Source organism: Chiloscyllium punctatum, chromosome 4, assembly GCF_047496795.1.
Source record: "Chiloscyllium punctatum isolate Juve2018m chromosome 4, sChiPun1.3, whole genome shotgun sequence".
NCBI lineage: Eukaryota > Metazoa > Chordata > Chondrichthyes > Orectolobiformes > Hemiscylliidae > Chiloscyllium > Chiloscyllium punctatum.
In genome coordinates this window covers 51,069,644-51,086,031 of record NC_092742.1, presented here as the reverse complement: position 1 = coordinate 51,086,031, position 16,388 = coordinate 51,069,644, and the positions used below count along the sequence as shown (strand labels likewise).

Sequence of the window (16,388 nt, the reverse complement as noted above, 5' to 3'; positions counted from 1 at the left end):
TCATTACTACTTTCTGTACAATGATTCGTTAACAAAAAATATTTAATTTCATTTGAGTACATTGTTTTCATGAAGTTTATCACAATTGCTTCTTCTTTTAGGGAACGTGTTGATCAGGTTTTAAGAGAAAAAGAAAAACTTCGAATGGACTTAGAAAAAGCGGAAAAACTGAAAAATTTGATGGCTTCTGAAGTGGATGATCGCCATGCTGCTATAGAACACCTCAATGAATGCAATCTCCGGTACTTAACATCTTTTGTGACTATAGTCCATGCAGCATGTTTTACCTTTAACAGTTGAATTTAGTTTTGCATTTATTATGCATGAATTACAATTGTATTAGGATGGTTGATCAGTTATTTGCAAGGGAAACTCACACCCATTGCCATCCAGAAAAGGACAAGGGCAGCAGATCCATGGAATACAACCAACTGCAAGTTCACCTTAAAGACATACACAATTCTGACTTGGAAATCCATCACTGTTCCTTTGCTGTTGATAGGTCAGAGTCCTGGAACTCCCTCGCTAACACCATTGTGTGATTACCTACACCAAAGGAGCCATAACCTGAAGAGGGCAGCTCAGTACCACCACCTGAAAGGCAATTAGGAACAGGCAATAAACACCAAGCCAGGAAAGTCCCCAAAACACTGAATGAAGTGGAAGAGTGGAGACCACAGGATGATCAATCCAGGCCAATACTCCCTTGAATTTTTCTTTTCAGTGTGCAGACCTCTGAGGTCCATGCACAATAGCAACATCGAAAGCCACAAATCAGTGCATTGCTTTGCCCATCATGCCAATTGACGTGCGTTGAATCTTGGAGCCACTGCACAGCCCATATTATTGTCATTCACCACTTTGAGCCTAGCCCAAGTAAAGTATTAGCAGAAGCATGGATGCAAATGTTGGTTTTCCTCCATCTGAGTTAGCAAGTTGACTTTAGAAGGGATAGATCAGCTTCAGCACAGCAACAGGTGAATGTATTGAGCACTATGTTGTATTCAAGACATGAGAGTGTGTTCCAGCAAAACACTGTCAACTCTGATCTTCAGCATCTGCAGACCTCACTGACTCCCTGTATTCAAGACATGCCTGTCCTTCTAATAAAGCATACATATCATTCAATTGGGAATGTAAAAGGTTATTGTGTTATCTGTACCATATAATTTAGGTAATTACAACCACTCCAGAAAACTATAGATAACCTATTCCAGAATAACATATCATTTGTAGCAGTACATGAAAATTAGTTTATGTTTAAGATGAATTAGTCTGCAGTTGTCTTTAGCACAATAGAAGACTGTTAAACACAGTAAAATCGATTCAAAAGGTCTATTCCTAATCATTGGAATATAATTTCTCCAAAGACAGACTCCACAGGCCCATGATTCATTTATAGATAGAACATTCATTTCAGGGATACAAGAAGCTGGTTCTGTAACAATTATAAGACTTGCCCTTAATAGTTTTATTAGGATTAATCAAATGAGTCACCAGATAATGTATTACACTGCTAGTAAATGCTCCTTGTAGTGTATTTTATGTATTTATGGGAACAAGAAAAAGAACAATCTGGTTGAAGTAGCACTTAACAGAATAGTTGAGAAAGTTCTTATAATGGCTATGTTGGGAATGTGCAGAGAGCCATTGTTGAAATGGATATTGTGCTGGCAGATGGTATTGTGGGAAGATTATAAAGCATAAATATGGAGTAGATCTGATTTAACACAGCAGTACTTTCAATTTGCTGAAAATCTTCATGTCTGGATTATGAAAAAGTTCACAATATACATGAAAATTTAATGGTAATTCTTAAAGTCTCACATTTCTTTTGTTATTTGGCTGCTAAATATTCGTTCTTCAAGTTGAATCCTTTGGTCTGTTTGCATGTGTCAAAAAATATTCTGCTGCTGTAAAACACCCAAGCTAAAAGTAATCCAACAAATAAGTGGTTTCACATTGTTCATATTGTTGTGCTCTTTATTGTTTAGCAAGCTAGAGCAAGAATATAGACATCGTTTTGCTGCTTTGAAGGCAGATCTAACCAAAGAAAAAGACCAGATTTTCCACCAGGCCAGTAAACAAAGAACAGAACTTGAGAAAGAGATTGAGAAAATGAAAGTGGAAGATGGATACCTCAGGGATCGACTTGCTCTGTCATTGAAGGTAAACATTCCCTTTTCTGTTTATAATTTTTGTTTTATAAATGTATAATTCACCAAGGAAGAGAAACTATGTAAAGTGATTAGATTCATATTTCAGAGCTTAAGGTGATATGCCAAAGAATTCTCTTTCAGCTGGATCAAATATTTTTGTTTAAACTGAATTTGTGATGAAATACTGTGAAGTGATGAATATTTAGGTTGTTCTCTCTTCATGGGCATACAATTTATTCCTCACTGCACATCTTTCTTGCTTGTGAAACACGTTTGAACACTGGCTTGATTTTCCTATACTCATTTGAAGAACAGCAAGTGATGCTAGCTTCAGAAGTCTTGACAATTAATTTAATATCATACACACTTTTCCAAAATGTTGTTCTTCACCTACTGTATACTGGAGCCTAAGTGAATGCAAAGCCACCATCTTTAGATTCTCTTGGAGTTATGTTGGGGGGAGGAAGAACTTATCATGATTCCTCGCTATACAAATGCAAGAATCTATACTTTTTATACTGTATGTGCTGGTGGCCGAGGACAGTAACGCAGAAATAACAATATGAATGGAATGTACAGCAATTCTGCATTAAAATAATTCCTAATATTTCCTGTGTGCACACAGCAAAGCTGCAGTATTTAACTCTTCAAAAGAATAGCAAAATTTATTTTCACAATTTGTTTCGATTTAACTTTTCAAAGTACAGTTTTGCAATGTTGAATTTCTTCCTAGAAAGCTAATTTGGTCATAAGACTATAAGACGTAGGAAGTGGGCCATTTGGTCCATCAAGTCTGCTCTGCTATTCAAGATCACGGCTGATCTGATAATCTTCAACTCCCCTCTCCTGCCTTTACCCTATAATCCTAGATTTCCTTACTTATTAAAAACCTGCTTTTCACAGCCTTGATTATAGTTAACAACCCAGCCTCAACAGCCCTGAGGAAAGAATTCCATGGATTGACTACTCTCTGAGAGAGGGAATTCCTCCTTATCTCTGTCTTAAATGGGCAACCCTTTACCCTGAGATTGTGCTCATTGATCCTAAACTCTCTCACAAAGGGATACAATCTCTCCGCATCTACACAGTCAATACCCCTAATAATTGTAAATGTTTCAATAAGGTCACCCTCAGTCTTCTAAATTCCAGTGAATGCATGCCAAAACTACTCAACCTCTCCTCATAAGAACATCCCTCCATCCTGGAATCAACCTAATGAACTTTCTCTGAACTTCTTCCAATGCCAGTATATTTTTCTATAGATAAGGGGGAGCAAAACAATTCACAGTTTTCCAGTTGCAATCTAATTAGTGCTTTCTGGAGTTTTAGCAATACTTCCCTATTTTTATACTCTATTCATTAGGGAAATAAAGTTCAACAATCTATTTGCCTTCCCTATTACCCACTGATCTTGTGTGCTAGTTGTTTGAGTTTTATAGTGTTATGCATAATAACCCCCAAACCACTTTGTGCTGCAGTTTTTCCCCATTCAAATAATATTAAACTCCTCGACTGCCAAAGTGCACAACCTTATGTTTCCCCACATTTATGTTCCATCTGCCAACTTTTGGCCAACTCATGTAACCTGTCTAATTCCCTCTGCAGATACTTTGTGTCATCCTTCCTCCCTATTATTATATAATCTACAAACTTTGTGTTAGAACATTCATGTCCCTCATTTAATTCATGAATGTATTGTAGCCCCAAACTCATTTTTGTGGCACAGGTTGCCATCCTGAAAATGTCCCTTTATCCCAACTCTCTGTCTTCTGTTACTTAGCCCAATCTCTATCCATGTAAATATTCTATTCCCAACACCATGGACTCATCTTATTGAGTAGCTTATATGGGGTACCTTATCAAACACTGTTTGGAAATCCAAATATATTATATCTATTGGTTCTCTTCTGTCTACCCTGCTGTTACCTCCTCAAAGAACTCTAATAAATTTGTCAGACATGATTTCCCCCTCATGAACCCATGTTGATTCTGCTTGATATTATTATGCTTTTCTAAATGCTGTGCTGTTACATCCTTCATAACACAATCAAACGTATTCCCAGTGACAGATATGAAGCTAACTGGCCTATAGTTGCCTGTTTTATGTCTCCCTCTCTTTTGAATAAGGATGTTATATTGGCTGTTTTCCAATCATCTTGGATTTTTGATGAATCTAAGGATTCCTGAAAGATTACTATCAGTGCATCTACTTTCTATGTAGCTACTTTATTTTAAATCATAGGATGCGAAGCATCAGGTCTCGAGGACTTAATAGCCTTTTAGCCTAATTTATTTCCCCAGTACTTTTTGTTATTGTACTTATTTCAGTTGTTTTTCCATATCTTAAAGGAAAACAGTCGATTGGAAAAAGAACTTATAGAAAATTCAGAGAAGCTGTTTGAGTTTGAGAACCTAGCAAAGAAGTTACAAAATAATTTGGACACTATATTCAAAGAAAAGGTAATTCAATTTGATTTATCGAGGTTTACCATGTGCCTAGTATTGGATGATGCCGGAGGTTTGACATCTACTATGACATTCAATTAAAAATTTTGTTTTTTGAAGAGCAATGTATTAATCCTTTGCAAATAAATTAGTTTACTTTTCTCAAATATGGTAATTGATGAAAATCTGAAATAAAATCAGAAATTGCTGAAAATGCTTTAATGAAAGGTCACAGATCTGAAATAATAGTTCTATTTTTCTATCCACACTTGCAGCCAGACTAAGTATTACCAGCATTAGCTGATTTTATCTCTCATAACATGGAAGTTGCATTGAAGATTCAGATTTTTACTGAATATATTTATTTACTGATTATATATTTAACGTAAATAAAAATATTGTTCAGACTACAGTAATCATTTAGATCAAAAGGAAATAAAAATCCATTTTGAAGTATATATGCTGGTCCTGTTGTTTTAACTTTATACATTTTGACTTTTTAAGCAATGCATTGTAGAATATATTCAATGAAAACTGCTGATCAAATTCACTGTGCACATATACAATAGAATAGACTCAAAAATGAAATTGTAAATACTGGAAATATTTCTTTCCCATTTCTTGCTTACAGTTTGGAGACCTTGATCCAACCAGTGCTGAATTCTTCTTGCATGAAGAAAAATTTACCCGGATGAGAAAGGAATATGAGCAGCAATGTAGAGTAAGTACACTTGAGCCCACACCTAATGTAATTTGGCAAACAGGACTTTGGCTACATTTTTAAAGTAAGCTATGGGTAGCTGATGGTATTTGTGGGTTGGTTCTGTTATATGTTGTTTGTCACTGGTTTTTAAGCTTAATCTCGTCACATTTTCACGTTTGTAATTACTTTCAGCTATTTAACCTGTCAGACACTGAAGCAGGCTTCAGTACGAAATTGTCAATAATAGTTAAGTGAATGTTCCTGAAGGCAACAACATTTCCAAATGGCAAATTACCAAAACTCCAAGGTGCTATTGATTGTAAACAGGGGCTTCCCCAACCATCAGCTACCAGGGTATCTATTCCACTTTGGTTCTGCATGTATGACTATCTGTACTGGACACTGCAGGTGAATGCTGCACTCCTGATTAAGATTCATGGAGCTTTCGTGTGAGGGTGGCTCAGCTTGTAGCACTAAGTTATGATCCATCTACAAACCCTGAAACAGCAGGAAAGAACTAATGTGAAAATGTGTATCTCTCATTCAGATTGATTATTGAGGACATCATAAAGCAGAGATACCCAGTGCCTCAGTTCTTGGGTCTGGTCCCAGTACAATCAAGCCTTGCATTCAGGATCATCATCATTGGCTGTATTCTCTCTAACCTCTCAATTCAAAGAGGCATCCACATGGAACAGCTGGAGCAAGGATATTCTAATTAGAAGCTAAAAGATGTCATTGATGAATGTGAGGAGGCTGAGAATGTAGAAATAGGCAACCATAAGAAAGAAGCACTTGGCAGACTTTCTCCTAATCACCACATGTGCACTCTCCATAGTCATGCCCTCTTTATTTTGTATGCTTGCATGTGTGCATGTTTGCGTCCATTGAATCGAACAGAAAGTGGTAATTTAGGGAAATGGGGCAACTGTTTTGCTTAATCCAAGATCAGTCAAATAGCAGTGAAATGAATGTCCTGCTTTTCTTTGATTATGACTTGGGAGATTTCTTCATCTAGCTGAATTGGGCCTTGATTCTTACCTCATCAAAAAACTACATCTCCAGCAATGTAGAAATTCCTCAGTACTCTACTAAAATATTAACCAAGATTGTGTTTTGGAGTGGAGCCTAATCCCACATCCTACTGATTTTGAGGTAGCAGTGCTACCAATCAAAGCAGTTAGGTATCAGTTCCCTTTCGGAAAGCGAGAAATGTCCTTCATTTAGCTATTGAGACTGTGTTTGTTTGTCGATTTCCACCACTGCATATCCTGTGAGGCCTGTTCACAACACCAAAGAGAGGAATTAAAGTCAATTTTTTTGTGTGTTGTAGAGTTATAATAAAATCACTTTTACTTGTGCAGAATAATTTATATATCTATTTTTAATTATCTTACATATTTATCAAATTTAGGAGCTCCAGGACAGGATTGATGAACTGCAATCTGAGTTACAAGCATATCAGACACAAGGGAGAAGTTTTAAACCATTGATGAGAAGTCCCTTGTCAGAGGAAATGGAGAGCAAGAGTGATGTTGTCGACTGTGATCAAGGTACTATAATATGCTAAGACCGGGGCATGATATTCTAGAATGGTGGCAGGCCTAAAGGTGTGAGTGAACTTAATTATTAAGTAGAGGATGCTGGATTAGACCCCTTCCAAACTTTACCTAAATACAAATGTATCTAGCTTACTTGGGTAGCCATTTAAAGCCACACTCTTGCTTTCACCCTGACCCTCTTGTGCCCCTTAACCAATGAACCCCAATGCCAGAAATCCTACCCCGAATGACACTCAGCCTTTTCAACAGACATGCTTCATTCTGGGAGTCTGGTAGCAGCAGCCACACACTCTGTCTTGGTTTTCCTGAGTTCTAACCTGCAGGCTTCTGAGATTGGCTGGCAGATCCATACAGGGGACTTGCTGGGCTGGGGTCCTAAGTCCAGCAGAAATTTCAGTGGCAGCTAAAGAACTGCCTGATTCCCAGATGAGCTGACAGGCCTTCTCCCCTTAGGTGGTCATAGTTTCCTTCCTGGGAACTCCTGCTTTTGGGTTTTGTTCAAAAACAAGCTCAAGTTTTTTGAGATTGATTTGGTTTCTTGTAATATTCAGTCACATGTTAGAAGGCATATTTATCATCTAAGGAATTCTGACGCGGTCTAAAACTTCATGCAGAACTTGCTACGTTTCAATAATATTCAAAGAGTGAAATAAATACTTTGTTTTTTTAAAATCTTCTTTTCTTAATTCTAGCGTGATATTTAACAATAGTGGTGAATTAAATATGTGCTTCATTCATTTCCATGGGCTGGATTTTCATGAAGCCAGAATGACTTTGTGGAAGTGAAATATAAGCAGCCAGGGCTCAAGTCCAGGATTCCAAAGCCTGTTCCTGGAATTTCAGATTTTGACCAATCTGAACTAAGGGTGCAGGATATTTCAGGTCTTGTGCTTATACCTTGTACTCCTGGCTTGGCCAGCTCTGTTGTGGGGAGTGGTACCTCTTAACATGTCTCAATTATCATGGTGTCAGGCCTGCCTTGAAAGAACTCATGGTTTACATCCCTTCAGAGGTATCATGAGCCTTAGTTTGAATGATGTGCAAGTTGAAAAGGCTTTACAGATGCCTTCCATGCCAAGCTATGCCCCTCCACTGTGCCCGATGGTCCCTTATACTCTCCTTGGAAAACTTTGAAATACTTCTTGAGCCCAGACATCCAATACTCAGGTTGAAACACCTGCATCCCAGGGAAACATTGCTTGACAGATCTGTCTCTTTGATCCATTCTGTAAATTGCACAGTATTTACACATGATGAAAATGCATTTCTAAGTGCTTGTATTTTTTACATTTGGGCGGCACGGTGATACAGTGGTTAGCACTGCTGCCTCACAGCGCCAGAGACCCAAGTTCAAGTCCCGCCTCAGGCGACTCTCTGTGTGGAGTTTGCACATTCTCCCCATGTCTGCGTGGGTTTCCTCCGGGTGCTCCAGTTTCCTCCCGCAATCCAAAAATGTGCAGGTTAGGTCAATTGGCCATGCTAAATTGCCCGTATTGTTAGGTGAAGGGGTAAAATGCAGGGGAATAGGTCTGGGTGGGTTGCGCTTCGGCAGGTCGGTGTGGACTTGTTGGGCTGAAGGGCCTGTTTCCACACTGTAAGTAATGTAATCTAATCTAATCTTTAAAGGATCTGGATGATTGACATTTTCACAGGGCTTCAGAAAAATGTGTATTTTTAAAGTAGAAATTATAGATTATTGACTAGCAATGTTTGAGAAGATTTGTAGCTCAGGTTGAGGTTCTGGATGTAGGTTTGCTCACTGAGCTGGAAGGTTCATGTTCAGACTTCTCGTCACCATACTAGGTAACATCTTCAGTGAGCTTCCGAACGAAGCATTGTCCTTACATACAGATAAGGAAGGACACCACTTCGACTGGGACAACACATCCATCCTAGAACAAGCCAAACAGAGACACCCATGAGAATTCCTAGAAGCATGACGTTCCAATTGCAACTCTATCAACAAACACATTGACTTGGACCCGATTTAACACCTCCGAGAAAAAGAACAGAAAATAACATCACCATAGGAAATGATATCATCACAGGAAATGATATCACCAACTCAAAGAAACTCAAACATATAAATAGAAAGCAGGAATCATCAGCAATGCTTCGTCCAGAGGCTCACTGAAGATGTTACCTAGTATGATGAAGAAATGTCTGAACACGAACCTTCCAGTTCAGCGAGCAAACCCACATCCAGATTATTGACTTTTTAAAAAGCCTTTTCACACACATTCTTATTATTTATAAAGTTAATTAGTTCTCCCCAGAGTATATAGTTGCTGAATAGATATGGAAATGCCACAGTTTGGCATGGAGCTATGAGGCTCCATGACTGGAAGTGAGTGGAGGATCACAGATGTGAATGCCATGGGAAGTCGATGAATAAGCATAGCTTGGCATGAAGGATATGTGGAACAATGAGGATGGATTGAGACGATAAAGATTGCATGTGATAACATTGATAGGGTATGTGAAGTACATCGGATTGTGAGGAGGGATGTCTAGAAGTCTGTTCTTCGCTTGACTGGCATTATTACAACTGGGATGAAATTCCAGAACACTGCAGTAGGCCTCTTAAACAGACCACCTTGACATCCAGCAGCCCTGTGACTCCCTCCAAACTGGAGGAATGGCAGGCCTGAATCCTGTTAGCACCTACAGTTGTCTGTAATGGGTGAGTCCCTCTTTACCGCAGGGTGAACAATCCAGAAAATTTCCCAACTCTGTTTCCTGACTATAGGATGGAAAGCCAATCCAATATTCCTGATTTTCTTTTAACTGAATGACTATTTTACATTACATTCATTTATTTGCCTTAAGGATAGAGCTTTTTTTAAACAACCAGCACAAAAATCCTGACTGTTTTTGGCAAAATGCTGTATCTTTTCCAGGTTTTGTTTCTGAAGAATGTAATCCATTGAACATGAGTCTGGAAGCAGAAATGGTCATAGAACAAATTAAGGAGCAACACCATCAGGCAATTGATGGTTTTAAAACTGAACTTGATGCTAAGGCAAGTAAATGGAAAGCAATTGATTATTGAGTGAAGATTACATAAAATACACTGAAAATCTCATTTCATTGTTCCTGGGCAATTTGCGTGCTAGTATTGCATATTTAGATATTTCTTGAAGAATTCTATTATTAATCATTTTAATAGTGATATGTATTGGTTTCCCTGTATTATACATCCATGGATCAGGAGTATCACTGGTAAGATATGCATATGCTGCCCAGTCCTAATTACCCTAGAGAAGGTAGTGGAGAGTTTCCTTCATGAATGATCCACAGTGAGATTTTCTGAAGAAAATTCCAGGATATTGATGTAACAAGTTTAGATGAACACTGATATATTTCCAAGTAAGATTGGTGCATTGAGAAATAACTAGGAGGTGATGATATTCCCATGCAGTTGTCATAGTCATAGATCATAGAGATGTATAGCATGGAAACAGACACTTCGGTCCAACCTGTCCATGCTGACCAGTTGTCCTTCTAACTGAGAATAATTGGAGGTCTGGGATGCTATTGCAGGAGGATGAGTGAATTGTTGCAATGCATCTTGGTAAACACTAAATGGTATATATCACTGCCACCCTAATGAAGGGAGTAAATGTTCAAAGTGGTTGATGGGCCTCCAATCAAGTGGGTTGTTTTGTTCTGAATGATGTTGAGCTTCAAGAGTCTTGTTTGATTGGTAACCATATAGTACTTGTAATTATATAATATTAGTATGCTACCATTTCTAAATATCATGTGTGTGTGAGAGAGAGAGAGAAAATTACTTGTAAAGCATGACAATATTGGTTTTTCCCAATATTCCATTTCAGGTAAATTATTATGAGGAGCAGATCAATGAAATCAAAGCTAAATATGAATTGGAGAAAGAAGATATTAATCAAGAACACAACAGTAACATTGCAAAAATGAATGATGAGTTCAATGAGCTCAGAAGCCATATTTCAGAACTTCAAGAAGCAATAGAGACCCTTAAAATACTACAACATACAACAGAATGTAAACACAAAGAAGAAAAGGAAGAATTGCAGAATAAGTTCAATGTCGATAAAACACAGCTAGAGGAGCAGTTGAAACAGGAACATGAAAAAACACTCCAAATCAAATTGAAGGAAGTAAATCACTGTCACCATAATGAGAAAGAAGAATTGTTAAAAAGGTTGACTGCTACTGAAGTGCAATTGGAAGATCAACGAAAAGAGTTGAAGGAAGTATTCCTAAGAGAAAAAAGGGAGCTGGAGCAAATTTACCAAACACAAGTTTCTGAAGTTACAGAAAACCTTGAGCAGGAGAAAGAAGAGTTGCAAAGGAATCTCTTGCATGCACAGCAAAATGAACTCCTACAGGAAAGGTAAGGATTAGAATGAAGACTGCTGTGAAATTTCGCAATTATAATTGGGAAGGTAACTTAAATATTGAAGGCTAATCCAGCAAATATAAATAAGATAGCAGGTGGTGAATTGAGATAAACTGAAATCAAAATTTACAGTTTAGACTATTGACAACTTAGGACCAAAAATGCAACTTAATTCTTGAACCTTTACAAATTATGAGGGAGCAGTTTTAATGGGCCACATTTCTAAAAAGAATTTAATGAATTTTCGTGTCGTGTTATGCTTCGATTTGAGTTCATTGAACATAATATTGATATTTGTAACAGAAGATTAATAGGAGATCATTTTGACTTTGATTTATTTCCTGAAGTCATACTGATAAAACTAGTGGAAATATTTGGAACATGGTTTGTAGATTACATGACTAGCCTTAATCAAAAGAGTTTAAGCACTTCTTTCAGGGAATTATCCCTATTTGCTAATTTTTTGTGTTCAGCAAAAATTTCTAATATTTTCTATTTATATAAGCAGATTGAGTTTTTTTCGTTCAAATCAACTCAGTTTTGAGTTTAACCTTCAAATGTATGCATTTGTACACAGATGAATCAACATTTTCTGCTATGTTTTGCACAAAATCCTCCCAGTATTGCTTACTGGATTCTCACCAACTTCCATTTATAATTTATTTTACAGAACTTTTCTCTTGACTAATTGCTTGCCTTAAGATTATTGACTGCAAAATTCAATTCATTCATGCCCTTTCTCGAGCACTACAAATGCTATTTTGGCTCTAAAACAGCATCTGTTGTGTTGGTGTATGTTTCTGGTGCAAGAGGGAGCTGTGAGGCACAGTACAGCATTAACCTCCTGTTGGTTAGCACTGCTGCCTCACAGCGCCAGAGACCCGGGTTCAATTCCCGCCTCAGGCGACTGACTGTGTGGAGTTTGCACGTTCTCCCCGTGTCTGCGTGGGTTTCCTCCGGGTGCTCCGGTTTCCTCCCACAGTCCAAAGATGTGCAGGTCAGGTGAATTGGCCATGCTAAATTGCCCGTAGTGTTAGGTAAGGGGTAGATGTAGGGGTATGGGTGGGTTGCGCTTCGGCGGGGCGGTGTGGACTTGTTGGGCCAAAGGGCCTGTTTCCACACTGTAAGTAATCTAATCTAATCTAACCTGAAGAGAATCTGCAGAGTAGGCAGATAGTAAAACAAACCACTGTTTGATGCTGATTTGACTCCAGTGCTTGGAACTCAGTGTTCCAGTGTTCCATGCGTAACAAAGTACGCATTCAAAAGCAGGATGGAATGACCCCAAGCACTAACACTACTGACAAGGATCATCAATGAATTGCAGATTAGATGCTGATTGAGTTGTGCTGGCTATCACTGTTATTATAACAGTGTTTGGTGTTTTCTAGAGGTCTATAAAGTTTCATAAGTCTACAGGAAGTAGACTTAAGTTTAGATAGGCAGGGTGGCAGATGTTAAGCTACATTTTATTGATTTCACAGATTCTTCACAAAGCAGTTGTTCCTTGATTTAATGTACTCCTCCTTGGAATACAGAATGGCCAGGAAACATCACAAAGCAGGGCAAGCTGTTGGAAGAGTTAGGGTGGGGAGGGGAAAAAGGGCTCTCAACAGAAGGCTATATCCAGCAAGGATATTCAAACAGCCATTCAATTATTCAAAACCTAGCAAGGAACATAGTGTTAGATATCTATGGCTCAGTTAGGAGGACGCTGTCTCTGTCACATCATATCTATAACCTCAGAGCAAGGAAAGGACGACATTGCTTGTGGCTATATAAATGACTATGGTCATGAACATTTATATGTTAGGTTCCTTCCAGAGTGGGGCACAAGATATACATTTCATGCTGACTGAATATAGCAATCATTTTAATTAGGTGGCAGCATCATATAAACGTGCTGCCTGCATCAGAAACAACAGGTGTAACTACACATTGTGGTATGCTGTTCCACTTTTGAGAAATGTTGAATTTTGCCCCTCCTTTTGAATCCCTGGTGGACATAGGATTTTGTGTACTACCCATTATTCATGTGACCCTGTGTGCAATTTTACAATTTGATATTGAGCATCACCAGAACTGAATCTGAACCTTTCCTCACCCGTTGTCTAGACCAGCCCAACTCCAACTGGTAGTAATCAGAAATTGGAATCATGAGTGATTTGTTTTCTCCCTTATTACCAGAGATTTTGCCTCAACTGACTTTGATTTGTAATATTTCCAATTTTCTATCATTTAGGAAAAGCATGGAAAACAAGTTTAACCACAAGATTGCCAAGATGGAAGCCCAGTTTGCCAAGGAACATCAAACAATCATACTTAAATTCAAAGCAGAAACATCTGAACTTGAGGAAAAATACCAACATGAGCTTTTACAACTTGAAAAACAGCTTCAGGAAGAGAAAGGGCAGTGGGAATTTGAAAAAGAGGAGCTTTTACAGGAAAGTGAAGATGAGAAAGAAAAGTTGAAGGAAATGTTGAAAGAGAAAAGCTTATTTGCACAGATGCTCATGGAAGAGAGAGACAGATTGGAGAAATCTTGCAAAGATGAACTAAATAAATTAGGTTCCGAACATCAGCAGCTTCAAAAGGAACTGGAAGTTTTCAAATTTGCTACCTCAAAGAAAGAGAGTATTTTGACAGATGAAATTATCAGCTTGAAGAAGGAATTGAATGTACAATTACAAAAGGAAGAAGAACAATTGGCCAAGGCTGGGCATAAGCAGGAACAGACCAGAATATTGATTGAACAGGTGAAAGCAGAATCTGAAAAGCAATTAAATAGACTGAAAATGGAAAATCTTCAACTGGAAGAAAAGCATTCAATGATTTCTGTTCAGCTCCAGGCAGCATATGAAGAATGTGACAAAGAAAAGGCAGAATATTTTTCTGAAATCTCCAGACTCCAAGAGAAAATCAAAAATATGGAAGAGGATATGGTCTTCCTTGGTGAAAAGCAAAGGTTCAACAATGAGCTGGAGGGGAGAAGTAATGAGATGAAAAACAAAATTGCCCATATCCAGGAAAAACCACCACAGCTGGAAGTACAAACATTGTCACTTCCAGACTCAAACAATGAGGATTTGAAAAAAGATTACATGGAGATGAGAACTGAAACACTGGAGTTAGAAGAAAGTTCTCAACCATTAAAAGGAAAAACTCTAGATCAACCAAACCTGCAGAAAGCCAATCAACTACTTGAAAGAGAAAAGACAGAATTAATGAAGGTGAACATTGAACTTCAAGCAAAGATTGAACAACTTCAGGGTAAATTGATGACTCTTACAAACTTGGAGAAAGTGTCTGTATCATCAGAAAAGAGAATAAGATCAGAAAACTCAAATCTGAGCATGCAGATAAAGGAACTAGAGGAAGAAACACGGGACATTTCAAAGTTACAGAAAACAATTGAGTTGTTGAAAAATGAAATGGGTAAAATGAAATCGGAGAAGCTAAAATGTCAAGATAAAGTTGAACCGTTGCAAGAGAAAGTTGATGTTCTCACAAAGCAGCTCGAAGAATCTCAGAAAGAGCTGGCAGAAGTAAAATTTCAAAATGTGAGCTTGAAAGACAGCATGAAGGAATTTCAGGAAAAAGCTCTGGACCTCTCAAATTTACGAAAAACTATTGAACTGTTTAACAGTGAAAAATTAGAAATGATACAGGAGAAAGTACAACTTCAAGAAAAAGTTAAACAGTTACAAGACAAAGTAGAGGTATTTTCAGACTTAGAGATTGCATGTGAAGGCTCTGAGAAAGAAATAGTAAAAGTAAGGGCTCAGAACACAAGTCTGCAAGAAAGGACCAAGCAATTGGAAGAGAAGGTTGCATCCATTTCAGAACTTCACAAGAGAGGTGATCAAACAGAAAAAGAGAATGCTGAGTTAAAAGTAGTTGTCGCCAGATTGCAAGAGCAATTAAATCAGCAACAAGCCAGAACAAACAGGTAATGGTTATGGTTATTTTATGTAATTTTAGTCAATTCCCAGTTCTTTTGTGATAAATGTCTTTTGGCTGAAATGTGAAATTAACATACTTTCATTTCCAATGCTTGCTTTTCCAAACATGTGGACAGCTGACTTCTTTGAAATGTGGTAAGCTGATAATCCTAGTGGTTTAAGGTGGTGCATTTTCAGTTAAAATTAAACTAAAAAGCATTTTGTTTATAGTATCAGCTAGACTATAGAGGCTAGATTTTCCAGCCCTTGATTATGAATGGGTGGATTTCTTGCTCTGCTTAAAGGCTTGTATTGTCCTTCTTTGTAAGTGTTGTTCCTAAAGATTGCTGTGAGAGTCATTGTGAAAGTTAATTATGCTTTGAATCACATCAGTCCCAAAATATTAATTGCCTTATTATCCAATAGATGATTACTTAAAATGAAATTGGCCTGTTATAAGAAAAATGGATGTTTAGTCCTTGTTAAGATGCAATAATTTCATTAGGTTTCTTGCAGTTTTTTCTGAAAATTTTCACTTTTTGTTTTAAACTTTGCTATGACTCTATTGTTTGACATCATTTTAAAATGAATGCATCTTTGGTGAATATTGTAAACTAAACTTCCGTTGACTATTTGAGTGTAGAAGGGAGACTTGGACAATATATTTTTCTCTGGAGCTTCTTCATTACATTCCAGAAATATTTGAACTTTCTAAATGAACAAAAAAGCTATTTTATTTAAAACTGATAAAATAGCTGTGCATTAATCAAAATGAATTTATTTTTAAAATTGAAGGATTGGGATTGAGGATTAATATTTTCCTTCAAAATTATGGTTTCTTTTATGGTTTTGTTTAAATTGAGCTTTTAGTGCTAATTTTACCTAAATTTATGAGCATTTAGCATTATATTACTACTTTGTTGCTCTTCTTGATGGGTCTGTGTTCTTAAGAGCAAATATTCATATTGTAATCTATAACATATATTCCTGTCCAAATGTACTACAAAGAGTTGGAATATGCAAATTTAGTATTCTGAATTAAATGATCATGGGAAGAGGGCATATTTATAATTGATGAATCTCTGAAATGGATAGCTTTAAATTATCTTAATTGAAATAACATTGATATAAACTGCATGCAGAAACATAATGCAAGATTACATCAAGTGTTCATTCAAAGCATATTTCAGAATG

The 16,388-nt window shown here is 37.3% G+C and overlaps 1 protein-coding gene across 4 annotated transcripts in view; it reads left to right on the top strand.

The window, feature by feature from the left end:
- nin (ninein (GSK3B interacting protein)) overlaps positions 1 to 16,388 on the top strand; it is a 193,682-nt gene that overhangs the window by 143,342 nt on the left and 33,952 nt on the right. For all 4 annotated transcript variants that reach the window (XR_011960443.1, XM_072568685.1, XM_072568686.1 and 1 more), the window contains exons 10-17: positions 102 to 242; positions 1,995 to 2,169; positions 4,509 to 4,619; positions 5,236 to 5,325; positions 6,722 to 6,860; positions 9,770 to 9,891; positions 10,709 to 11,247; positions 13,496 to 15,202. Coding sequence is in view for 3 of the 4 variants with exons in the window: in XM_072568685.1 (XP_072424786.1) it covers positions 102 to 242; positions 1,995 to 2,169; positions 4,509 to 4,619; positions 5,236 to 5,325; positions 6,722 to 6,860; positions 9,770 to 9,891; positions 10,709 to 11,247; positions 13,496 to 15,202 (3,024 nt within the window). In the remaining variant the exon portion in view is untranslated. The remainder of the gene's footprint in view (positions 1 to 101; positions 243 to 1,994; positions 2,170 to 4,508; positions 4,620 to 5,235; positions 5,326 to 6,721; positions 6,861 to 9,769; positions 9,892 to 10,708; positions 11,248 to 13,495; positions 15,203 to 16,388) is intronic.